Consider the following 26,505-nt stretch of genomic DNA (forward strand, 5'->3'; position numbering starts at 1 on the left):
CATGTATTTTTTTCTACCAAGTAAAACCTCAATAAAAGTTTTTTTAAAAAAACAAAATCCTCCTATGATCTTTTCTTTCAAATTCATCCAGTAATTGATTGTATATCTTTATTTTTTTATGAAAAAAATCAAACATCTACAAAAGGAGGCAGAATAGTATAACAAAATCCCTTGCACTCACCACTCCACATTTATCAACTTAAGGACCGATCTTTTTTCATCTATTTTCGCTCTCCTGTATTATATTGAAACATATCCCAGATATTGTTTAATTTCATTCATAAATATTAGACTCTCTAAAAGATGAATTCTCTTTTTAAATATTAACATAAATACAAGATAATCACACCCAAAAAATTAATTTCTCAGTAGCATTCATTTCCAATTTTCTTATATATCTCATATAGTATCAGTTTGTTTAAATTAGCATTCAGAGAAGGTATAGATATTATGATTGGCCGATAAGTCTTTTAAATAATTTTTTAAATCTATAGGTTCTTCTCCTCTTATTTCTCTTCTTGTTGATTTTTTTTAATTTCTTCAAATTTATTTGTTAAAAAACTGTGTTATTTGTTATAGGAGTTTTGCAGCCTGTATTTTTCTGATTGCATCCCCATTGTGTAGTTTAACATGTTTGTTTGTTCTGTAGATTTCCTGTAAATTGGTAATTGAATCTGCAGTAATGGAAATGTTCCATTAGAATCTGTACTGTCTAATAAAGGAGACACTAGGCACATGTAGCTATTAAGTGCTTGAATATGGCTATAGTGACTAAGAAACTGAAATTTTAATTTAGATATGAATTTAAATCATCACAATTAAATAAATGTAAATAATTACACTTGACTACTATATTGGGCAGTATAAAATTAGAGGCTTGTTTAAGGCGTGGCTTCTGATTTTCTTATAAATTGCATTTCTTTTAAAATTCACTTTATTTATTTTTTTTATTTTTTTATTTATTTATTTTTTTTTTTGAGACAGAGTCTCACTCTGTTGCCCGGGCTAGAGTGAGTGCCGTGGCTTCAGCCTAGCTCACAGCAACCTCAAACTCCTGGGCTCAAGTGATCCTCCTGCCTCAGCCTCCCAAGTAGCTGGGACTACAGGCATGCGCCACCATGCCCGGCTAATTTTTTGTATATATATATTTTTAGTTGTCCATATAATTTCTTTCTATTTTTAGTAGAGACGGGGTCTCACTCTTGCTCAGGCTGGTCTCGAACTCCTGACCTCGAGTGATCCACCCGCCTCGGCCTCCCAGAGTGCTAGGATTACAGGCGTGAGCCACCGCGCCCGGCCTAAAATTCACTTTAAATTCTTCATCTTGTACACTTCTTTTTTGAGTTCTGTAAGTTGTTGACCTACACCAATTTGGATTTTCAACTTTTACCTCTCAATTTAAATCTCTTGCTGAATACCACCATACTTATTATGATATGTTTACTTACATTTTTGCCTTTATTAGATTTGTTTTTATGGCTTCTTTTTAGGAGAAATTGTAGAAATTGTTTTTCCATTTTAGTCATAGAGTATTAAGGATTATATAATATAGTAAGTAACTGTGAAGATCCAGTGTATTTTATAAGATAAGAACACATAAGGCTAGAGTTTGAATAGGTAGCCGGAGCCCTTATAGAATTATTGAATAAGGAAGGCATTGTAAGAATTAGACGTTATACAATTATGAGAGGAGTTGGGAAAGTAAGGTCTGAGAAAAAGAGTTGGAGGATCAGAGAAAAATTATTAACCAGCCATATTTAAACACTGGCATGGGTGGACAAGTCAGGGTTAAAGCATATCTGGGAATCCAGGTGTGTCCAGCTGCCAGAGTAAAGGAGAGTTGCTGAAGAAATCTAGGAAAACCTTTTTCTTGGCTACTGGTGGTAGGTCTGGGGTCACTGTTTAGGAACAGGGCTGATTGGAAGAAAGCTGCATGTGGAAGAGGGCAGAATGAAGATAGCTAGAACCCACTCTACATTTGTCTCTTACTGTGGGTAGAGTGGGGATGAGTTGGAATCCATCAGTACTTATGTGTTTGTCTTTTGTTGCATATAATCACAATGATCTTTAGAGAGTAATAACTACTCTTGTGTTTCCACCTTTCAAATCTTGTCCAAATTTTTATTTTGGCTAGCTGTTACTTGGAACCATACACCTATCCAGGGAAGGGGATTCTGTGAAATGGCTCTAGTTTAGCAAAGTTCATGTAGTATGAAACCACCACAGTCCACCCCTTGTCACTTTGGCAATTATACACACCTTTTATACACACCTTACAAAAAAGACAATAGCAAAACTATACTCCTGCCCAACATGAAGTGTAGCCTTTCCTTATACAATTTAAAACACATTAGCTGTTTCTCAAAAGGGCATCCAAAGTTTGATATGCCATTTTATCCATCTCTGGGTGATGTTCATTTCTCTTTTAACTGAGTCATACTCCCCTTTTTATACTTTGTAATTTAAATACTGAGTTATAATGTTCACCATTATTAATTCATCTTATGTTCAAAAGAGGAATGGGAGAGAGAAGATAAAGAAAAAGAATATATGTAAATATATTCATTTTAAAGTACAGAAAATTTTCTTATAACTGCAGTTGCTCCTTGACTTAAATGGGGTCACATCTCAATAAGCCCATCATAAGTTGAAAATATTGTAAGTCAAAAGTGCATTTTTGGGTGGATAAATCCATAGTAAATTGAAGAGCATACTGAATGTGTATCTCGTTTGCAGCATCGTAAAGTCAAAAAATCATAAGTTGAACCATTGTAAGTTGGGGCTGCCTGTACTTAGTCCGTCTTTTTCTATCTGTCACATAATCATAACTGGTATTTATAACTTACTTCCTTCCCTAGCCATACCTTATTCCATTTGTTGTCAGCAAGCATCTCAGTTGGATATGGTTCCATACCTGGTGATTCAAGTCTTTATTCCAAAAGAGTCTGTGCTATTAGCTGTTCTGCTTGTGTGGAGGTGTAGTTCTCCATTAATTATTTTTTTATTGTGGTAAAAATGTATAACATAAAATTTAACATTCAGTAGTGTTAGGCCGGGCGCGGTGGCTCACGCCTGTAATCCTAGCACTCTGGGAGGCCGAGGTGGGCGGATCGTTTGAGCTCAGGAGTTCGAGACCAGCCTGAGCAAGAGCGAGACCCCATCTCTACTAAAAATAGAAAGAAATTATATGGACAGCTAAAAATATATATAGAAAAAATTAGCCGGGCATGGTGGTGCATGCCTGTAGTCCCAGCTACTTGGGAGGCTGAGACAGGAGGATCGCTTGAGCTCAGGAGTTTGAGGTTGCTGTGAGCTAGGCTGATGCCACGGCACTCACTCTAGCCTGGGCAACAGAGTGAGACTCTGTCTCAAAAAAAAAAAAAAAAAAAAAAAAAAAACATTCAGTAGTGTTAAGTATATTCACATTTTTGTGAAACAGATCTCCAAAAGTTTTTCATATTGCAAATCTGAAACTTTATTCCCATTGAACAACTCCTCTGTATTAGTCTGGGTTCTTCAGAGAAATGGAGCCAATAGGAGATATTCTCTCTCTCTCTCTGTCTCTCTCACTTTCTCTGATGAATTGGCTCATGTGATTGTGGAGGCTGGGAAGTCCAAGATCTGCAGTTGGCAAGCTGAAGACCCAGGAGAGCCAATGGATACCAGTCTGAGTCTGAAGGCCTGAGAACTAGGAGAGCTGTTAGTGTAAGTTCCAGCCTGAGCCTGAAGGCAGGAGAGGGCCTATCTTCTAGCTCTAAGACAGAGAGAAAGAATTCTTCCTTATCAGCTTTTTATTCAAGTCTCTACAGATTGGATGAGGCTCACTCAAATTGAGGAGGAAAACCTGCAAATTAAAATGTTAATCTCATCCAGAAATACCCTTTCAGACATACCCAGAAATAATATTTAACCAAATATTTGGGCACCCCATGGCCCAGTCAAGTTGACATAAAATTAACTATCGCATTCCTTTTTCTCCTTCCTCTCCGTCCCTGGTAACCCCCATTCTATTTTCTGTTTCTGTGAATTTGACCACTTTAGATAACCTTGTATGAGTGGAATCATACAATATTTGCCTTTTTGTGATTGGCTTATTTCACTTAGCATAATGTCTTCAGGGTTCATCCATGTTGTAGCATGTGTCAGAATTTTCTTCCTTTTTAATGCTGAATAATGTTCCATGGTATTTATATACTATATTTTGTTTATCCATTCATCTGTTCGTGGAAATTAGGGTTACTTCCACCTCTTGGCTGTTGTGACTAGTGGTGCAAACATGGATGTGCAAATATCTCTTTGAGACCCTGCTTTCAATTCTTTTGGATATATACCCAGATGTGGGATTGTTGTCCCATTAACTTTCATCACACATGAGTGTACTAATAGGCAGCCTGTGGAATGTCCTGCATTCCAGGTATGCTCTTTATTGCCACCTCTTTCCCCTTGCTAATCAGGACCAATTCCCCTGGTGCAGAAAAAAATTTATTTGTTCTTTGGTTTCCTTGCACGAGGAGCTCTACATTATGATCAGGTAATGTTCTCAACTTCCATTTTGATGGAACCATTGCTGTGTCCCATGGTGAAAGCATTTTTCCCTTGGGAATTAAGACTTAGCCCAAGAAAGCCCACAGTTTATGGGATGCGAAGCAGACATTTTCCTAGTGGATCATTAAGGGTAATAGAATAGCCACTCCCATTTTTAACATTTGATTCCAGGACCTATGAATCCTGGCTGTGGGAGAAACAGCACCATTTATTGATTGCCAACTCAGAACACATACTGCATCCTGGAGGATACTATTCCTCATCCCACAAAATGTGGCTATCCAGGCAACACTATGAGTCTTCAAAAGGCCATTCCACTATTGTGTATGCCAGCTCCTTTAGGAGGATGGGAAACATAGTAAGGCCAGTGAATTCTATGAAAATGAGCCCATTTCCACACTTCATTTGCTATAAAATTAATTCCCTGGTCAGAAGCAATGCTATTTGGAATACATGATGGTGAATTAAGGTATTTTATAAATTCATGGATGGAGGTTTTGTCAGAAACATTATGGACAGGGAAGGAAAATCTATATCCAGAATGTCTATCTTAGCAAGAATTAAGCATTGCTCATTCCATGATGGAAGTGATTCAGTGTGATCAACCTGCCAACAAGTGGCTGTCTGATTCCTTCCAGAGGATGGTGCCATTATCATGGGCTCAGTGTTTGTTTTTGCTGTTGGTGAATTTGACACTCAACAGGGGTTGTAACCCAGTCAGCCTTGGTGAATATTACTGAGCTGATGTTATTACTTCCATCCTTGCTGCCATGATACTTTTTTCAATTAAGTAAGGACAAATGTGGCTAGGAAAGGATATTGACTGATATCCATAGAATGTTTCCTCTTATCCTCCTGATTATTAATATACTCCTTTACTGAAGTTGATGTGGGCACAGTGCCCATTTGGAGAGGTCTTCCCCAGACAACCTTGTTACCAATTTTCTATTCACATTCTTTCCATGCACCTGACCATTCAGCCAAACTGTTAGACCCTACCCATAAATTGGTATGTATTGGTACCTTTGGTCATCTCTCATTCCAGGCAAAATGTCAGTGACATTCACTACTTGAAGCTCTGCCCACTGGGACGATTTATCTTCACCACTGTCCTTCAGAGCCACCCTTGAGTGGGACAATAGTGCAGCTCCAGCTGCCTACTTTTTGAGTGGTGTCAAAATATCATACAGAGCCATCTATACTCCAAGTCCTTTTTTTTCATTTGTCAGCTGACCATAGGGAATTTTTCATGCAACCAGGGTGTGGGTTAAGAGAAAGGAAGCAGTGTAATAAAAATAGGGTCCATGGGAATCTGGACTACTTGCTCTTACAACTTAGTTGTGCCTTTAGGACTTACTTGAACCTTATGTATAACACTTTCAATTGATGATAGAACATTATTGTACATGCAAAATTTATGGATTGGTGGATCAGACACTAACCATTTTATGATGGGCAACCTCAAGTCACACGGTAGATTGGTGGCTATGCATTTAGTATCTGCTGAGGACTGGTAGCAAGTCCAAAGCTGATTTTCAAGGGGAGAATAGTTATTTGCAGAGGATGACTTGCTTTGCACCAAAATCCTAGAAGTTTACACTGTAGTTCACCTGTAAAGACCTTTGAAATGCTGTATACATTTTGAATTCAATGCTACTTTCTGCTCATTTGGTCCAGTCAGAATGATCTCAGAAACTTAGAGAACTAAGTGGAGCATGTGATATCTTCTGTAACAGAAGTTAATTAAGATTTCTACAGACTAGATTATGATAGAGAACTAGATTTGATATAGCTCTGAGGTAGGGCAGAAAAGAAGGTATTTCACTGGCCTTGCCAGCTGAAAGAAACTGTTTTTGGTGGTCCTTACTAAGAGGGGGAACGAATAGCTTCATTCCAGTTTCTGGGAAATGTGTTAATTTGCTCCACAACGAAACTGCATATTTAACTGCAGCTGCAATTGGAGTCCCATGTGATTATGCCTAACAGTAATTTCCTGTTATTACCTAAGATCCATCTGTATTCTGCACAGGCCCAGATAGGTGAGTTGAAAGCTGATGTGGTAGGAATCACTACCCATTTCTCTTTCAAATCTTTTTATTGTTGTTGTTGTTACATGGATATATTGGGTAGAAGTTAAATCTGGGCTTTTAGTATAATTATCACCCAAATAATATACATTGTACCCATTAAGCAATTTCTCATCCCTCATCCCTATCCCATCCCCCACTCTTCCAAGTCTCCAGTGTCTATTATTATTCCACACTCCATGTCCTTGTGTACACATCATTTAGCACTCTCTTACAAGTGAGAACATGCAGTATTTGACTTTTGGTTTTGAATTGTTCCACTTAAGATAATGGCCTCCGATTTCATCCCTGCAAAACACATTATTTCATTTTTTATGACTGAATAGTATTGCATTGTGTGTATATGTGTATGTATGTATATCACATTTTCTTTATTCAGTCATCCATTGATGGACACTGAGGTTGATTCCGTATCTTTGCTATCATGAATAGTGCTGTGATAAACATATTAGAGTAAGTATCTTTTTTATATAATGATTTCTGTTCCTTTGGGTAAATACCCAGTAGCGGGATTGCTGGATTTAAATGGTAGTTCTATTTTTAGTTCTTTGCAAAAATCTCCATACTGTTTTCCATAGAGGTTGTGTTAATTTATATTCCCACCAACAGTGTATAAGCATTCCCTTTTCTCTGCAACCTCGCCAACATGTTATGTTTTGACTTTCTTTTCTTTTTTTTCTTTTTTTTTTTTTTTTTTTTGAGACAGGGTCTCGCTTTGTTGCTGAGGCTGGAATGCAGTAGTGTGATCATTGCTCATTGCAACCTTGAACTCCTGGGCTCAAGCAGTCCTTCCACTTCAGCCTCCCAAGTAGCCACGACTACAGGCACATGCTACAATGCCTAGCTAATTTTTTTTCTTTTATTTCAGCATATTATGGGGGTACAAAAGTTTAGGTTACGTATATTGCCCTTGTCCCCTCCTCCCCACACCGAATCAGAGCTTCAAGCGTGTTCATCCCCTAGACGGTGTGCATCACACTCATTATGTATGTATACATCCATCCCCTCCCCCCACCACATCTGCCCGACACCCGATTAATGTTATTCCTAAATGTGCTCTTAGATGATGATCAGTAAAACCAATTTGATGGTGAGTACTTGTGGTGCTTATTTTTCCATTCTTGGGATACTTCACTTAGTAGAATGGGTTCCAGCTCTATCCAGGAAAATACAAGAGGTGCTATATATCACCATTGTTTCTTATAGCTGAGTAGTACTCCATGGTATACATATGCCACCACATTTTATTAATCCACTCATGTATTGATGGGCACTTGGGTTGTTTCCACATCTTTGCAATTGTGAATTGTCCTGCTATAAACATTCAAGTGCAGATGTCTTTTTTGTGGAATGTCTTTTGTTCTTTTAGGTAGATGCCCAATAATGGGATTGCTGGATCAAATGGTAGGTCTACTTGTATCTGTTTACGGTATCTCCATATTGCTTTCCACAGAGGTTGCACTAGTTTGCAGTGCCATCAGCAGTGTATGAGTGTTCCTATCTCTCAGCATCCACGCCAACATTTATTGTTTTGGGACTTTTTGATAAAGGCCATTCTCACTGGAGATAAGTGATATCTCATTGTGGTTTTGATTTGCATTTTTCTGATGATTACTGATATTGAACATTTTTTTCATATGCTTATTGACAGTTTGTATGTCTTCTTTTGAGAAATGTCTATTCATGTCCTCTGGCTACTTTTTAATGAGGTTATTTGGGTTTTTTTTTTTTTTGTTATTGTTGAGTTGTTTGAGTTCTTTGTAAATTCTGGATATCAGTCCCCTGTTGGATGCATAGTTTGCAAATATTTTCTCTCATTCTGCAGGTTCTTTGTTCACTCTGTTGATTATTTCTTTTGTTGTGCAGAAGCTTGTTAGTTTAACTAAGTTCTATTTGTCTGTTTTTGTTTTGTTGCCTGTGCTTTTGAGGTCTTAGTCATGAATTCCTTGCTTAGACCAATGTCTGGAAGAGTTTTCTCTAGGTTTTCTTCTAGTGTTTTTATGGTTTCATGTCTTAAATTTAAGTCTTTAATCCATTTTGAATTGATTTTTGTGTATGGTGAGAGATAGGAGCGCAGTTTCATTGTTCTGTATATGACTATTCAGTTTTCCCAGGTGATTTATTAAAAAGGGTGTCCTTTTCCCAGTGTATATTTTTGTTAACTTTGTCAAAGATCAGTTGACCGTAGACATGTGGCTTTATTTCTGAGCTCTCTATTCTGTGCTATTGATCTATTTGTCTATTTTTCTATCAATACTATGCTGTTTTGGTTACTATAGCCTTGTAGTATAATTTGAGGTCACATAATGTGATACTTCCAGCTTTGTTGTTTTTGCTTGGGATTGCTTTGGCTATTCAGACTCTTTTTTGGTTCCATATGAATTTTAGGATTTTTTTTCTAATTATGTGAAAAATGACATTGATCTTTTGATAGAGATTTCATTGAATCTATAGATTGCTTTGGGCAGTATGGTCATTTAATGATATTAATTTTTTTGATCCATGAGCATGGGATGTTTTTTCACTTGTTTGTGTCATCTACAATTTCTTTCTTCTGTGTTTTGTAGTTTTCCTTGTAGAGATCTTTCACCTCTTTGGTTAAATATATTTCTAGATACTTTTTTTTTCTTTTAATCCTTTAAAGAGACACTAGTCTCTACAGTCTTTTCAGAAGTGTGGCATTACTTTTGATTACTGTATTGGTAGGTAAAAGTTCTAGTGATTTTCTCTTGGCTTTTTCTGATTGGTTTTACTTTGTATCGTAATATCCCTCACTCCATGGGTCAAGTAACCAATGTGGACATTGTACCAGCTGTTGCATTTGTCTTTTCTAACTATGTATTCCAAACTGGGGAAATAAGTATGGGTGGGTTTAGGTAACCACTGGACCCACTGGTTAGAGACCTTAGCCAAAACTTAGTTGATTGCCTAACCTCTGTAAGCTCCTACCATGACTATTGAATCACAATAGCATTTTAGGTCTCCCTGAATTGGTGTGAATTCAAGTCCAGTGTCCAGTTATCTCCGATAAATGTGGTTAATTTCCCTTTCCCAGTGCATAGTCACCCTGGTAAATTGTCTCATGTTTCTTTGAGTAAGGGTAGGAGAAAGATTTACAGTATAATTTTTTGGCAATATGTTAGGGTACCTAAAGGAGACCTGTCTTCTTTATTTAAGAGAGCCTGGATTTGTGAACTAGCTCAACTTTAAGAAGTGGTTGAAGGCTATTACTCTCTTTTGTGTTGATTTGAGTTCTACTCCTGATAATCAGACCTAGAACTTTCCTACTTACACAAATTGGATAAGATTGAAGTGACTTTCCATCTATTTTAATTCTAGGAACACCATAATCAGTTAGCCAATGCCGGTGATTTCTACATGTCAAACCATTTTGTTTATTGCTTTTGACTCCACTGCCCATTATGGTAACCATGTCCACTTTGTTTCTGGAAGTTAATGTCTACCACTTGGTCTGTGTCACCTGAGATCCCATCACTCCCATCAAATTTAGGGAATCCAGTTTGATGGCACCATTTCCTGCTGTTATTCTTGGCCTTTTTGTCACATGGAGCTTATCAAGCCTCATAGAGCTCATCAAGGGGGCTGGGGCTTCCCTCACTAATATATTTCTCAAGGCTTGGTAAAGGAAGTGCTTTTTGGACTTTCCCAAGGGATATATTTAGGGAGTAAGCAGGACTTAACATGATAAATACTTTCCATATGTTAGAAAAGTTATGAGCCATTTTCCTTAAATACTTTCCAAAATGGGAACCAATGCTTGCAAGATAATGAAGATGTTTATTTATAACCTTGGTGAGTAAGACAATATACAGAATGTAGTCTGAGTTTGAAAAGTAATAACTGCCAACAGAATATGTTTATGTTTAGTGCTTTTAGAATGAAAAAGGAATTTTCTTAGTTATCAATACATTATATATTAAGTGTTTGGATTTTATCAGGTGAAAATAAAACCCATTTGAATGTTGTTTCATATTTTCTACTATTATGCATGGTCAAAAATCAACATTGAACACCAGAGGTCTGTTCTGAGGATGAACGTGACTGCTCATGTTCTATATAGATAGCTTAAAAAAAAACAAAACTCAGTATTTTGTCTTATATTCTCTCTCCATTATTTCTTAATAATTCACCTCTTTTGGGGTCTTGCAGGAAACTGAAATAGATAAGAGGATGGTTGAAAAAGTAGAGGAGATAGACTTACCTGATTCATTACAACTTACTGTTTTTACTGTGGAACTATAGGTTATTGAGGTAATAACACCAGTTTGAAAAACAGTGGTTTATATGAGTCATGAAAAAATATTTAGTTTTTGAGATTGTCTAAAAGGAAACATTTATTAATAAACAGAGTGCTTGGAACCTTTTTTTCTACTCTACCCCCTCCTGTGGGCTACTAATTCAAGAAAAGTTTTGCTAAAATACAGCTAGGGTTGAAATCTACTTAAAAGTGAGAGGGAGAGATTGAGACAGGGAGACAGGGAGTGGTGATGTGAAAGTATAGACTGGCACCCACGTAGAGAGACAAACATGTATAGGGAGAGGGAGAGAGAACCTCAGAAGATTTTGAGTTGATGTTACTGTAGTATAAAGTATTCCTAATATATTCTGTTCTTCATTTGGAATTTGACTTTTTTTTAAATTTGACTTTTGAAAAGCTAATTATGACCACTGTTCAGATCTTATCTATCTATGAGTTTTTAACTTTCCTCTGATAGGATAGCTTTAATAATTCGTTGTGCTTTATATTAGCTTTAATAATCTAATCAGGCCATAGTGCAGATTAGAATATTACTAGTTTAAATCAATTACTCATTAGGGTCCTTGTTCCAGAGTGACCCTTTCTTTTTATTTGTAAGCATTAATACTTACTGGTCATGTTAAGGGGCCAGTAAGTTTCTTTTTATAATGAATGTGGGTGAGACATTGTCGTAGTTCATTTTATGCTACTGTAACAGAATAGCTGAAACTGAGTAATTTATAAAGAAAAGAGATTTAGTTTTTACAGTTCTAGAGGCTGGGAAGTCTGAGTTTGAGGGGCCCACATCTGGCAAGGGCTCTCATGCTGTGTCATCCCATAGTGGAAGGTGGAAGGTTAAGAACGCAAGAGAGCAAGAAGGGGCTGAACTGATTTTTCTAGAAGCCCACGCCTGAGATAATGAACCCACTCCCGTGATGACATTAATCTGTTCATAGGACAGAGCTCTCATGACCTAATCACCTCTTAAAGATCCCACTTCTCAACACTGTTGCATTGGGGATTAAGTTTCCAATACATGAACTTTGGGGAACACATTCAAACCATAGCAGAGATAAAAGATACTTTGTACTTCAACTGAACTTTATTGTATAAACATTTTCAGGCAAGAAAACTTTATTTTATGGAGAATATAAGAATATGCATGGGTCAGTAGGAGAGGGCATTTTGTCCCCTTACTCCTCAGCACTCATTTAGATGATTTGATTTTTCTGAATTTCTAAGAGGAAGTTTTCTCCCTTATTGTAAAAACGCAGATTTCCCGAGTGTCCTTGAATGATTTATTCATGGCCTACTTGTGTAGTAGCAAAAGAAAAGAATTATACATTACATTTTTTATCTTGTGCAAGAGAGCAATTTTTAAAAAATATATTGGTAAGACTTTTAATAAAATTTTTAATGAGTTGTCTTTCCAACTCATAGTCATTACAAAGAGTACTGTCTCCTCTATTATCATGACTCAGAGCAGTGTATTTTTTTTCCTAGCTGGGACATGTGTTGTTTTCATATTACTTTTGGTTTTGAAGTTAAATATTCTTCTTCTGTTTAAGAAAATCTAAGTTGTACCCATACTTAAGTTGGTGTTTAAATTATACCTTGATAAATGTCATAAACTTATTAATAGCATTTTCCCTAAGATTAAAACACTAAAAATCACCAGTACTCTGAGATGAATAAAGTTCTATCATTAATGAAGAATTTTTTCCCCTTCCTTCTTCCTTTCCCTTATTACTGTCATCTTCTCTCATCCACAAGTTTCAGTAATTGAATAGTTGAAGAATGGATGAATGATCTTATGTACTTATTTATTTACTATCTCTCATCCTCTTATTAGACTGTAAATTCTATAAGGACAGAGGCTACACCAATCTTGTTTACTTCGGTATCCCTAAAGCCTAAGATTAGTACATGGTAGGAATTCAGTAAGTTAGTTGAATGAATGAAGAATGAATAATAGGAAATGCATTATGAATGTTTCTTTTAAAAATTATCTTTATTGAAAACCTTTTTCTTATATATTGAAATATTTAGATTACAAAATATGGGGAGAACTTATAATAGGAAAAGAAAGATATTTTTAATATCAATGTTTTTAAACTAAATTTGCTACTCATTTTTTTAGCACTTAAAGGATAGCGTAATAAGTAAGCAATCAACTTAAAGTGGTTTTTGAAACTCTATTTTTTATTATTTTGGATTCATATTTGGAACTACATTTGATCATGTGAGCTTGATTAGCTCAACTAACTTAATTTATGGCCCAACTGTATTAAAGTAGTTTGAGGGCATAAAATGGAAGTGCTCATATTTTTGCAGTGAGTATCAGTTTTGAGCTTTTAATTGAAACATGATGTAGGCTATGTAGATAATAGCATTCTATTGTTTATTTCATCTTGTAACTTGAGAATTTTAAGGATTGAAGAATATTTCCAAGTATAACAGAAAATTATATCCACTTGGGTTCAGAAATTATTATTTAAGCTAAATAATACATCATAAAAGGCCTGACTGATCAGAAACACAAGGGCCAAAATAAGTGTATATAACTCCTCGAAACAATGTTAGTATAGACTGTTCATTTATTTAATTATTGGCTAACAGGTGTGTACAAACACTGCAGTACTTAGGAGATATTAAAAAAAATTACTAACTTACCATGTGGATCTTGATAAGATAGAAAGTAGCCATAAATTTGAACTTGATATATTGTGATAAATATATGATATATATATTTAATTTGACCACTTGTTTAGAAAGGCTATTAATACTTGGCCATACAGCAGTGTACATGGAGAATAAGATTCTACTCAATGTTTCATAATATCTTTTCAGCTCATCTAATTGTAATATCTCTGTTACTGTTTGGTTAGCTTTGTCCCTTTGTGGCTTTAAGGGTATATTTTCATCCTATATTTTTCTCTAGGCATCCACAAGGACAAAGATAAACCTCCAAGCTTCTCTGTTGTCCTTGAGACTTTGAGGCGTACCTTGACAGATTACCAGAACAAGCTGGAAGATGCATCTAATGAGGTAACACTTGCACTGTTTGGCTCCACACATATAGCCTTCGGCCTGTACCAGTACGTATTCCTTGCTTGTTACAAAGGTCAAAAAGATTGGGAATGTTGAACTGACAGCTTCACAGATATAAAAAAATAATAAATTGTCTGTCACTGTTCTTTCTTTAAGTGTGGCCTAAAGTCATGTCTCACTTATGTTTTTGTAACCCTTCAGTCCCACTATTATTTTCACAGTTATAAAGACTGTCACTTCTTGGTCTTCATAATGTATCTGTTTTAATTTCATGAAAATGCTGTGCAAGTCATTTAAGTTAATGTGTGTTGTATTTAAATGTTAATGTGTTTTTATGACATTTGGAATAGCTAGTGGGAATTTAGGTTTTGTCAGTGTTTTAGGTTAAGATTTCTACAACTGTGGAAGCCTTAATAAAAAGAGAGAAATTAGTTTTTATTCTCTAAGGAGAGTAAAGTGTTGTTAGGAGTTTTAAAAAACAAATATCTGTTTGATGTAGCCTGGAAGCTTTTAGTTTGCTGATTGAAAAAGCTCATGCTTCTATTTATCATCTCATTTGTATTGTTTAATATGTGAGTTGATAATTTTCTTGGGTATTAAAATGTTTTATGAATTCATGCTTTAAAAATTGAAGAGTTTGTCTAGTTACATCTTGTTAAATTAGCATATGAAGTAATTACATTAAATACAATTAGTTAGCAAAACAAACAGCTTGCGCCAAAGACAAGTAACATAGCATGGAATTTAGTGTTTATCCTCTGTTTATCTCTTTCTTTCATATATTACAAAGCTGTAAAACTGTTACATTTCACATTTCAGAGGAGGCTTATTTTCTTTTAGCTTGCTAAGGTGAACAAAGAAGGAAAAGTGAGTCTTCTTAATATCTTCGTAATTGTTCCAAAGGCATAGAAGAAAGTGCCCATTGAAATAATTAAATTTCTATGAAGAATAAATATTGCTAAGTCTTTCCCAGTGAGACAAGACAAACCTGTATTGTTAGTAGTTTATGAAACTCTTCTGAGGCGTAGGTCTGGAAGCTGCAGGGTAACTATGAACATATTACCCACAGCGAATTGTTATTTGGGAGGATGAATGTCACATGATCCTCAGCACAGTTGAAAAGTCGACTCAGCAGGCTTTGGCTTAGTAATGTGCTTTGTTGTGAACCAGTGCCAGAGACAGCAGTGGGGAGACCAAGGGGGTGGCTGCAAAGAAAGCAAAAAGAGCAGTCTGACAGAAAGAAGAATGAACTGTCAAAGAAAATAAATCACAAGCGGTGCAGGACCAACTGATGACCTGCCACAAGCCTTCCCAGTAGGACTGCATGTGACCGACCCTGAAGTTGTCATATGGAGTGAGAGACCAGTGAATACCCTCATGATGTATAGAAAGAACAGTCTATTGCTCTGTTCTTTTTTCTTTCCTTATAGATGCCACTGCTTCTGGCATTTTGGTCCAGTAGGATTTTAAGAATAAAGTTATATTTGTTTACAGTAAGAATGAAATCTTTTATCCAGACATGTAGGAAAAATACAATAACATCACTGATAGTTTAAGCTTGAATGCTTTCTTTTCTTTTTAGCCATATAAGCTTGTGACAGAAACCATATAGCATTTACTCGAAAGAAATAATGTTTTTAAGACTTTTAATTACTATTCAAAAACTTGTATTTAAGTAGTTGCATAAAAAGCATCTAAAGATTAGCTTTTGAATTACCCATCCTTGAAAAATGTAAAAAAGTTACTTACATTTTCTTTCATCAGCTAAGCAGCATGAATGATGCTAAGGAAAAGGCATCTAATGAACTTGATTCTACCAAACAGAAGATAGAATCTCACACTAAAAATATAAAGGTATTATGATTTAGAATAATTTTTTCCTTTTGTATTAAAAAACAAATATAATTATTTAAGAGTATTTTTTTAGGTAGTGATATCTGAAAATAGATTTCTACTTTTTAAGTATGTTTGGGCACAATTTTAATTTCAAAGTAACAAGAATGTTTTTTCATTTAAACAAATTAAAACTGGAAATTGTTTTGGTTAAAGGAAAATTCATTTCCCAAATTTAATTATAATACCATAGATTCAAAAATGATTTAAGATTTAATGTCCCTCCTTATGTATTAAACGTATTTTACATAAGCACAACCATATTAGGCATCAGATTTCATCATTTAAGGATGCAGTCATTGTCTGGTAATAGGCTTATACCACACCTGGCTAAGGTCCAGGACAACAGTTTATTTTATTTTCTGTGCTAGTTTTATGTACTACATCTTTTCAAAATTATACTGAGGCAAATCTCAAAAGTTGCTCAGTATTGTTGGAATTATTGTGTTGGTTCATGTTGAGTTTGCCATGGACACACTTCAATATAATTTGTTAAGGTTAAGGAATAAATAGTGTAGGAATAAATAGCAGAATTTTATGCCACATATTTGAGATTTCTATAAATATTTGGAATGTCACTGGGAAGTAAATGTTCTTATGTTAAATGTAAGAACTTTATTTTTAAAATGTTATTTAAAAATTTTTAACTACTAAGTTATTTTTTATAATGGGTTGAAAGGAAAATCCCTTCAAAGAGCTTTCTGGAATAAACTGTCATATTACCATTTTAGGTAAATGTTCAAACATAACAAATTTTCTGATTTTTGAGCTAAGAAATTAAACTTAAAAAATACATTCAGTAAAATACCTTAATGTTGAGCATTATAAGCAAATGCTTGACTTTGTGATTCTTTTGTTTTAAAGCTTTGAAAGTTTTCATTATGTATTTTCTATTTGTGCCCCCTCACCCCTTTTTGGCTGGCCTTCCCACAATCTCTTCATTTGGTATGTGTGACAGGAACTTCAGGATAAACTGGCTGATGGCAATAAGGAGTTAAGTCATTTACGTACTAAATGTGCAGACCGAGAGGCTTTAATAAGCACTTTAAAAGTGGAACTACAAAATGTGCTGCACTGTTGGGAGAAAGAAAAGGCACAAGCAGCCCAATCTGAAAGTGAACTGCAGAAGCTTTCCCAGGCTTTCCATAAGGATACCGAGGTATTACCTGAGACTAGATGACTGTCAGGAAAGGCCTTTCACTCATCTCAGTTTTATACATTTATATACATCAAGTGACTATTTTTACTCATATTTGATTTAACTAAAAAATTGTTCTGAGCTGAGTATTTTGAAATGTTCATGACAGCTGCAGTATCAGTCACTCCATTACTCTTGTGTCATCCTTCTGTGTGAGAGATAATAGTTTAACCTTCTACCACTTGCGCAACTAATTTTCTTTGGCTATTTAGATCATCACATCTCAAGCAGCTTTGCTCCTAACAGTCCTTTCAAGGTTTGCCTGTTAGCCAGTGACAAAATTATTTTTATTTCAGTAGTTCATTAGCTTGGTATGGTAGAAAGAATATGTTATTTGTAATCAGACAGACCTGGTCTTGGATCCTGGTACTTCTATAATATTTACAAATGGTATGACTGTGGACAAGCCATGCAGCTTAGTCTCTCCACATCTTAGTTTCCTTATTTGTAAAACAGGAATAATATCTACTTGAACAGTCTCCTTACTCTGTGAAATTATAGGATATTAATAAAAATTTAGGAAAATAAAAGTCCTACAAAATTAAAACTTTTCATTTGCATACCCTGGAAAGTTGCCTGTCCATAATTATTTATTAATGACTTCTTAAAATATTATGACAAAATTTCATATTCTGTATAAGCCTGTGTGAATGGAATTGTTGTCTTATATATTTTTTTACCCATGGGATATGGAGCTAGTCTAGCTAGTGGAACTAGTTTATCTAAGTCATCCTGCATATTGAGTTCATTATCCCAACAAATATAAACATGAATGCCAAGAGAGTAAAAAGGAAACATTCTTTCCACTCTTTTTACAGTCTGGGATTTAAATTGTGTCCACATGAAGGGGTTGGAATTGTTCTACACATCAGATAATGATTAAAGTAAAGGAAACTGGAAGCCTGACTGTATTGTAAAGTCAGCATGTCTACAGCATTGTGGTTGGGTTCAACATGTGTGAATTGATTTTGGATCTTGAAATTCTCTTTTCACGCCAAATGGATGATTATCATGCTTGGTTTATCACAGCCCAAGCAAAAAGGACATAATGGCGACACAATGAATTATCCTTGAGAATGAACTTCCTTGAGGATGAACGTGATCACTTGGCAAAGTGTGGAGGAAGATTTTTTGCCTGAATATTACATTTGTTTAGTTCTATTTAATAAGGTTTTTAAACATTTTGACCTAATTCAAAAATGCAAAAGTCATCTTTAACTGCTCATAAAAAGAGAAGGCATAGTATATTTATGAAGAAATCTTCTGATTTCTTAAGTTTGTGGTTGTAACTACAGTTTAAAACTTTTTGGTTTTCAAATTATTGTATTTGGAAAACAAAGTAAGGTGGCATATAGGGTGAATTAAAGATATGTATTGTGATATATGCAGGACAACTTTCACTACAATTTCTAATTATAAAACCTTTGCATATACTATATTTAGTCTTTTAAAATCTCTGATAGATTTTTTCTCTTAATTTTTCTCTATTTAAAAGTTTTCTTTTTCTGCTGATCTATTAAAAAGTCTTGAGGGAAATTATTTTATCTGCATAAAATATTCATCTTGTAGCTTCACAATTACCTTGTCTTTGAGTTTCATGCTTTGGGACTTTATAGATGAAATACCTTATAAAGAAAGCTATTTGACATTATAGTAAGTAAACCCTCCTTCTGTGTTCAAGATGGGATCAGCTTTATATTGAATTCTGCAGCTTAGTGTAAGTGTTTCTAGTCATTCAGCAATGGTTAGTTTAATTACTATAATGGTAATATAATTTTAAAAAACATATTTCTAATTGGAAATTTTGGAAGTATGTCTTGAGCAGCTATATACATTTTTTTTGCTGTTACTTTGTAATATTTAAGTACCTACAAATGCCCAGAGTGTCAAATACTATATGAACTTATAAGTGGGGGAAACAAATGAGCCCATCTTCCATATCTTTCATATCACTGCCTACTTCGCCTAAGGGGCTTGGGATAGATTTCCTATAAGTAGTAAGTACACTGGAATCTCTGGAGGAGGAAGAAAGCTGAGTTATTGTGTACATGTAAAGTACAGATATTGGTATAACTTTATCTTCATCAGAGTTGAGTAATACTCTTCTCTCTATTGTTTTTGACTTAAATAATATCTGTTTTGGCAAATGAAAATATGAAATTATAGAATTAGCATCCTGACTTCCAGTTAGACAGGCTTATAAACAACTAGTCCAGTCCAGATGCCTTGCATTATAGCTAAGGAAGCTTAGGCCTGAACAGGTGCTTGCTCAGATCACAGTCTCAGCAGCAGCAGAGCTGGGGCAGAATCTTGGTCTTTTGGCTTCAGTTTTGAATATTGAGTGTAAACAATTCCAAGTGTTCTATCTGATGCTTGGCTTTGACAGTAAAAAAAAAAAAAAGCCATCAAAATATTCTGAGACTTGAGTATTTTAATTCCTTTCCAGGTTTTTGAAATAAATTCACCATTTGTATTATGTGTTTTACTTCTTACAATGTTTATATACAGGAATTAATTTTTTTTTCCTGCAGGAGAAGCTAACCTTCCTTCACACCTTGTATCAGCACTTGGTAGCAGGCTGTGTGCTCATAAAACAACCAGAAGGCATGCTGGATAAATTCTCTTGGTCTGAGCTTTGTGCAGTCTTGCAGGAGAATGTTGATGCCCTGATCGCAGACCTCAACAGGGCTAATGAGAAGGTAACTGTCCTCAGGCACCAGATACCTCTATTAAATTCAGTGACATTTGTCCACATCACAGTATCATTAAGAGGGGCTGACATTCATCTTATTTCAAAAAGAATTTGGATGTTAATAATTCAATACCATTAATTATGGCTTGTCTACAACTCAGTTTGATGCCATTGCTGTGGGCATGTAAATGTGACTGAAGTCTGTATGAAGTCTCTAAGCTCCACTTTCTGTGCAGGACATGCTAATACTACTAGCCAGTATTAGCCACAGGGACCTAATTAAAAGAAAATAAATTAATCTTACTGATGAAGCAATTCAAAGAACTTAGTCATTTACATTAATAAACCAACTCTTTATGTTAGGATAAAATAGAAACAGGATACAGTTATTCAAAAACATGATCCTACAATTAATTCTTTGCTTAGGAAATATGAGGTGTTATTTTAAAAGCACTTAAAAATTTTAAATTATACGCTTATGATTTGTTTCTTGAAATATGACAAAGTGTATGTTAGAAAACCTGTTCCATGCTTTAGAATGTAATAAGTATATTTTCTTGGAGAAAACTGTAGACTTTTACGGTCACTTTACCATTTCACAAGCCTAGGAATTCAGTCTTCAAAAAAAAAAATGTAAAAACCTGCTTTTGGTTATAGAAAATTAAACATTAGCAGATCAACTTGTGCCACCATTAAAGATATTGATTCTTATCCTAAGTCTATAGAACTGGTCAGAACTGGGTTTATGTGGTTTAGTTTCCAGGTCTTAGTTGCAATGACATTTGCTCTTATGGGACAAGAAGAGAAAAACTGTCCTGTAAGTTTAAAAAAGAAATCTGTTGAAGTAATAAAATAGCATATTGGCCCAATTTCAGGGTGATATTTCTGATTTTTGAGCATTTTATATTTGTCTATTGGCAAAAGCAACCATAGGCACTGAGAAGTAGGACTGAGAAATGAGGCAATAAATTGTGTGAAACACAGATGCTGTTCATGATTGTGAATGTTTATATAATGGGTTTAAAAATTACAGATAATTAAAATTGAGAGTTTTAACCCTCTGAAATAGTATTATGTTTTTAATAGTTTCATTGTTTCACAACGTCATTAATTGTCACACATTTTAGAAGATAGGGATTTTATTTCCAGTGTTTGAAATAATAAATGGTTGGAACTTTCTGCTCATTATATGTAAAATGTTTGCAGATTTGTAGATCTTATTTAAATGCTTTTTTTCTTGTTGAGATATCTGAATAGCTTGAGGTTTGGTTTCAGAAGTAAGAATATCTTTTTTAATCTTCTCAGTAAAATTGGTTATAGAATGAGTAACTTTATTAAAAAGAGAAGAATAAACAATTTGTCATGTAAGTATAAAAATGATGCCATATCTGCTAAAATATGGTAATTTACCTTGCTAATTCTTGTTTCTTGATTTATTTACATTTTAACTTAAAATTTTTATATCATCTTAAGGAATAAAATGTACTAGGAAGTTTGGGGTGTTTTGTGGGGGGAGATGATGTAAAGAAATGGTTTGTGAGCATATCTCATTCTCTTTTGCATTTCCCCATGCAGATAAGCCATCTAGAGTATATCTGTAAAAACAAGTCTGACACAATGAGGGAGCTTCAGCAGACCCAGGAAGACACCTTTAACAAAGTGGCAGAGCAGATCAAAGTCCAAGAGAGCTGCTGGCACAAACAAAAGAAGGAACTGGAGCTGCAGTATTCTGAACTCCTCCTGGAGGTACAGAAGCGGGCACAGGTATGCTGCCTCTACAAAGAGCTTTATAAATGGGTTACCCGATGTAACCATTTTAAGTGTTTTAGTAATAATGTCAAATCAATTTAAAACTTCTTGAGAACCTCATAAAACTTGTTTAGACACACATAGTATGAGCATGCAAACACACACATACAGATGGGTTTCTGAGTGTGTGTGCACGTTTGCACACACATGTTAAGGATTGTCTTTTACTTAAGTCTGGAAGTATGGGTTTCTGGTTAAAACATCCCCAAATGTATTGCTCAATTAATTAAATGCTAAAATTGTATTTTCTTTATTTATTTTTTAAAATGAAAGGTTAAAAGATTTGGTAAAACTTTGTCATTTTAGAGTATTTTTTTAATCCAGTTTACTCCATTTGTGGGGGTTCCTATGTGAACCATCATTTTAATTCATTTTGGGTTAAAATTTGTTATACCTACTAACATTATATAAGGACAAGAGTTGTAGGCCCTGTAGCAAAGATATTGACTGTGATCTTTGATTGAGAATAGACGTTATAGGTAATTAATATAACCACATCTTTTCCTATGCAAATTATTGTCAGCATTATTTATATTGTTAACTGTTATCCCCACCAAATCAAGAGTAACATAATGATAGTGTAGAATTTTTTGGTATTGAATTTATTAATAGGTCACTTTTGTTCCCGTGATAGGATACTTAGGAACCAGAAAATTTTATTTTTCCCACGGTTGATTCAGTATTTAACCTCTTTATTTGTTCCCTTCAGGCTTTTATTGGCAAATCTAACTTAAAGAAAAACTTCAGACTATATACATATATTTGTTTGTTTGCCAATAACTAGTTTCAGAGTGTGAAAATCAAGCCACTCTATATTTCCAAACTTAAGAGCCCTATATAAACTTATACTTTTCTGTATGAATTTAAATGAATCAATAAATGCATTCTCTAAGAGTAGTCATTTGTTCATTCTATATGATGATATACTCTGCATTTTGTAGTACTAAATTAAAAGACCTAAGCAATTTATTTTAATCTTTTAGAGGTAACATTGACATACAATAAAGTGTACAAATCTTAAGTGTATAATTTGATATTTTTTTAAAAAATTATTTTATTGATACATAATATTTGTACATATTTATGGGATACTTGTGATATTTTGATGCATGCATACAATGTGTAATGATCAAGTCAGGGTATTTAGAATATCCATCACCTCAAATATTTGTCAATTCTTTGTGTTGAGAACATTCCAGATCTTCTCTTCTAGCTATTTTGAAATACATAATACATTGTTGTTAACTGTAGAACCCTACTGCGCTATCAAACACTAGAACTTATTCCTTCTATCTAACGGTATGTTTGTACCCATTAACTAACCTCTCTTCTCTCAACCCCCTACACCCTTTCCAGCCTCTGGTAACTACAATTTGATGTTTTGATCAGTGTAAACACACTCATGTGATCATTACCCCACTTAAGACCTAAAACATTTTTGTTACCCTACAAAGTTCTCTTGTGCCCTCTTCTAGTCAGTTTTACTTCTCATTAGCAACCATTGTTCTGATGTCTATCATCATAGGTTCATTTTCACCTGTTCTTGAATTTCATATAAATAGAATCATTCAGTATTTAGTCTACAGTGGTTGACTAATTTCACTCAACATTAATATTTTGAATATAATGTCATTTCATTTTGTGTGTATCAGTATTTCATTCTTCTTTCTGGTTGAGCAGTATTTCATTTTGTAGCTATACTACAGTTTGGTGGATTGTGGGTTGATGGATATTTGGGTTGTTTCCAGTTTTTGGCTTTTGTAAATAAAATTGCCACAAACATTATTGTACAGTTCCTTTGTCAACATATGTTTTCAGTTCTCTTGGTTAACTACTAAGAGTGCAATTGCCAGGTCATGGGATAGTTATATGTTTATAAGAAACTGTCAAAAAATTTTTAAAAAATGTTATTGTTATCATTTTATATTCCTACTGGCAACATATAAGAGTTTCTATTGTTCTACATCCTCTGTAGCATTTGGTATTGTCAGTCTTTTTAAAATTAGCTATTGTAGCAGGTTTAAAATGAAATTTCACTGTGGTTTTAATTTACTTTTTTTGGTGATTAATGATGTTGAACACTTTTCATATACTAACTGGCTATCTGTGTATCTTCATTTGTAAAGTATCTCTTCAAGTGTTTGCCCATTTAAAAAATTGGGATGTTTTTGTTTCTATTATTGATTTGTTAAGAGTTCTTTATGTATTCTGGAACATACTCTTTGTCATATATATGTATTACAGATATTTTCTCCCCGTCTCTCACTTGCATTTTCATTTTTTAATGTTTCTTTTGATGACCACAAGTTTTAAAATTTTGATGAAGTCCAACTTAAAAATCTTTTGGCTATTTATTTTTATGTGCCAAGTAAACTTTCTGTACCTCAAGGTTGTGAAAATAATCTCTTATTGTTTCTTCTAGAAGTTTCATAGTTCTAGCTTTTATGTCTAGGTCTGTGAACCATCTCAAATTAATTTTTGTGAATGATGTTAGGTAGTGGCTGAAGTTCGTTTTTCTGCCTTCATTTATTGTCCCCACACAATTCGTTCAACACATTCCTTTTCTAGCTGAATAGCCTTGGTATTAAATATCTTTGTGCAAAAACAATTGACCAAATATGAGAACCACAGATTTCTTGTCCATTTGTATAGTTTGCCCTTTCCAGAATGTCATATAAATGGAATCATACTGTATGTAGCCTTTTGAGTCTGGCTTCTTTGACTTTAGCAAAATATATTTGAGATTTATTCATGTTGTTGCATGTATCAGTAGTGCATTTCTTTTTATTACTGAGTAATATGGCCATACAACTGTTTATCCAGGTACTTGCTGATGGGCCTTTGGGTTGTTTTATATTTCTGGCAATTATGAGTAAAGATGTTTTAAACATGGAGAGGTTTTTGTGTGATCATAAATTTTCATTTCTCTTGGGTAAATACTTAGGAGTCTGATCTGAGTTATATGGCAAGTGTATATTTAAGTTAAGAAATGGTCAAATTGCTTCTCACTGTACCATTTTGCATTCTCATGAACAATGTAAGAGATTTCTAATTGCCCTGCTTCTGTGCCAGCATGTAGTTTTATCATTTTTTCTTTTTAATTCTAGTCATTCTTATAGGTGTGTAGTGATAGATCATTGTGGTCTTAGTTAATTTACATTTTCTCTAATATATAATACAATTGAGCATTTATTTATATGCTTGTTGGCCATCTGTATATCTTCTCTGGTGAATTACCTGTTTACATCCTTTGCTCAGTTTTTAATTGGGTTGTTTGTTTTCTTATTGTTGGATTGAGAGTTGTTTATATATTCTGGATTCAAGTCATTTGTCAGATATGTGGTTTGCAAATATTTTCTCCCATTCTCTTAGCAGTAGTTTTGCAGAGCAAACATTTCAAATTTTAATGAAGACAACCATCTCATCAATTTTTTCTTTTATGGATTATACTGTTGGCATTGCATCTAGGAAACTCTTTGCCTGAATGCATGGTCACAAAGATATTCTGTTATTTTTGCTTCTAGATGTTTTATAGCTTTAGGTTTTACATCTAGGTCTGTGATCAATTTTGAGTTAATTTTTATAAAGATATGAGGTATGGATTGAACTCAATTTTATTTTGCACATGGATGTCCATTTGTCCAAGTACTATTTGTTGAAAAGACTGTCTTTTCTCCATTGAATTGCCTTTGTACTTTTATCAAAAATCAATTCACTATATTTGTGTCAGTCCATGTCTAGACTTTCTTCCCTGTTCCATTTATTTATGTGTCTAATTCTTTTTTTCAATACTATACTGATTAATTACTGTAGACTTTTAGTAAGTCTTAATATCAGGTAGTGCGAATCTTTCAACTTTCTTCTTTTTCTATCAGTGTCTTGAATTCACTTTATTCCAAATCTATAGGAAGGTGTAGCAATTTACATTTTGAAGTAAGAGAATCAGCCATCACAAATGCTAATATTTTAGGAGAAGTTTTCACTGAAGACTTTTCTCTGGAGAATTTTTAACAGCCTAGGCTTTGATCCATGTGTCTGCAAATTGAAGCTATCATTTTCATTATTCCTAAAAGTATGCTAATATATATTAGCATGTATTCTGTTTTATTTATGTGTAAATTTGGATTTTCATCAAATATAATTGAATACACAGTAACTATTTTGGTTTTATACTTGGTAAGCTGCTGTTATAACACATATTATAGGACCTATAAATTTAATTTTAGGCATTTTGTTAAGATTAATTCTATATATCTTCTTTTCCCCCTAAAACTACAATGCAAACAAATATTTTCATTTTATATTACTTAATAAATTTTCAAAAATTATTAAGGACATGAGTTGAAAAAATCCACAGTTGTTGCACAGGATTGTGGGTTATAGAGGATATTTATTGTCAGAGGAATGTAACCATTAGTAGAGGCCATCTGCTGGAAAACAAATGACTTATCTATAGAATCTTAGGTTTAATGTTTGAAATAGTAAAAGACAAGTAGTTAAATAAAAAACAATATTTGGATTTGAATTGCTCTTATCTGAAAAAAATGTAATAGAGTTAAGTGCAAGAATTTTTAATGTATAAGCTTTATAGCAATTAGTGTAAATTCTATTAGATAAATGAAACTTGTAGAGTAGGCAGCTTGGTTTTAGTATCACAGTATGTTTTTAGCATTAGGTAAAGTATGCTAGCCACATGGTTGGGTTATTCTTGAATTTAAATACATTGGAGCCATCATGTAAATATATCTCAAGTGTTTATTTATGCCTACTGACACATCTGGGCTGAGAGCCACATTATATTCCATTTACTAACTTTGCTTTTGTAATCTTAGTATTTGTGTTCTTGTTTCTTTTCTATCTGAAAAAGATGCAGTTACTGGAAGAACTTCCTTTCTAGAAGTAAAGGGTTTTCACTATCAGTTAAGAAAGGGTAACCCTTGCTGTAAAGTTTATTGTAAATACTTTAGGTTTA

General features: G+C 34.1%; 1 protein-coding gene across 2 annotated transcripts in view; it reads left to right on the forward strand.

Moving 5' to 3' along the window:
• CCDC171 (coiled-coil domain containing 171) overlaps positions 1 to 26,505 on the forward strand; it is a 303,473-nt gene that overhangs the window by 82,846 nt on the left and 194,122 nt on the right. The window contains exons 12-16 of one of the 2 annotated variants that reach the window (XM_069474218.1): positions 13,832 to 13,938; positions 15,730 to 15,795; positions 16,793 to 16,993; positions 19,564 to 19,731; positions 21,300 to 21,488. In XM_069474218.1, the coding sequence (XP_069330319.1) occupies positions 13,832 to 13,938; positions 15,730 to 15,795; positions 16,793 to 16,993; positions 19,564 to 19,731; positions 21,300 to 21,488 (731 nt within the window). Of the gene's footprint in view, positions 1 to 13,831; positions 13,939 to 15,705; positions 15,796 to 16,792; positions 16,994 to 19,563; positions 19,732 to 21,299; positions 21,489 to 26,505 lie in introns of both variants that reach the window. The other variant, XM_069474217.1, reaches the window with a different exon arrangement.

The sequence above is a fragment of the Eulemur rufifrons genome, chromosome 7, assembly GCF_041146395.1.
Source record: "Eulemur rufifrons isolate Redbay chromosome 7, OSU_ERuf_1, whole genome shotgun sequence".
Taxonomy (NCBI): Eukaryota; Metazoa; Chordata; class Mammalia; order Primates; family Lemuridae; genus Eulemur; species Eulemur rufifrons.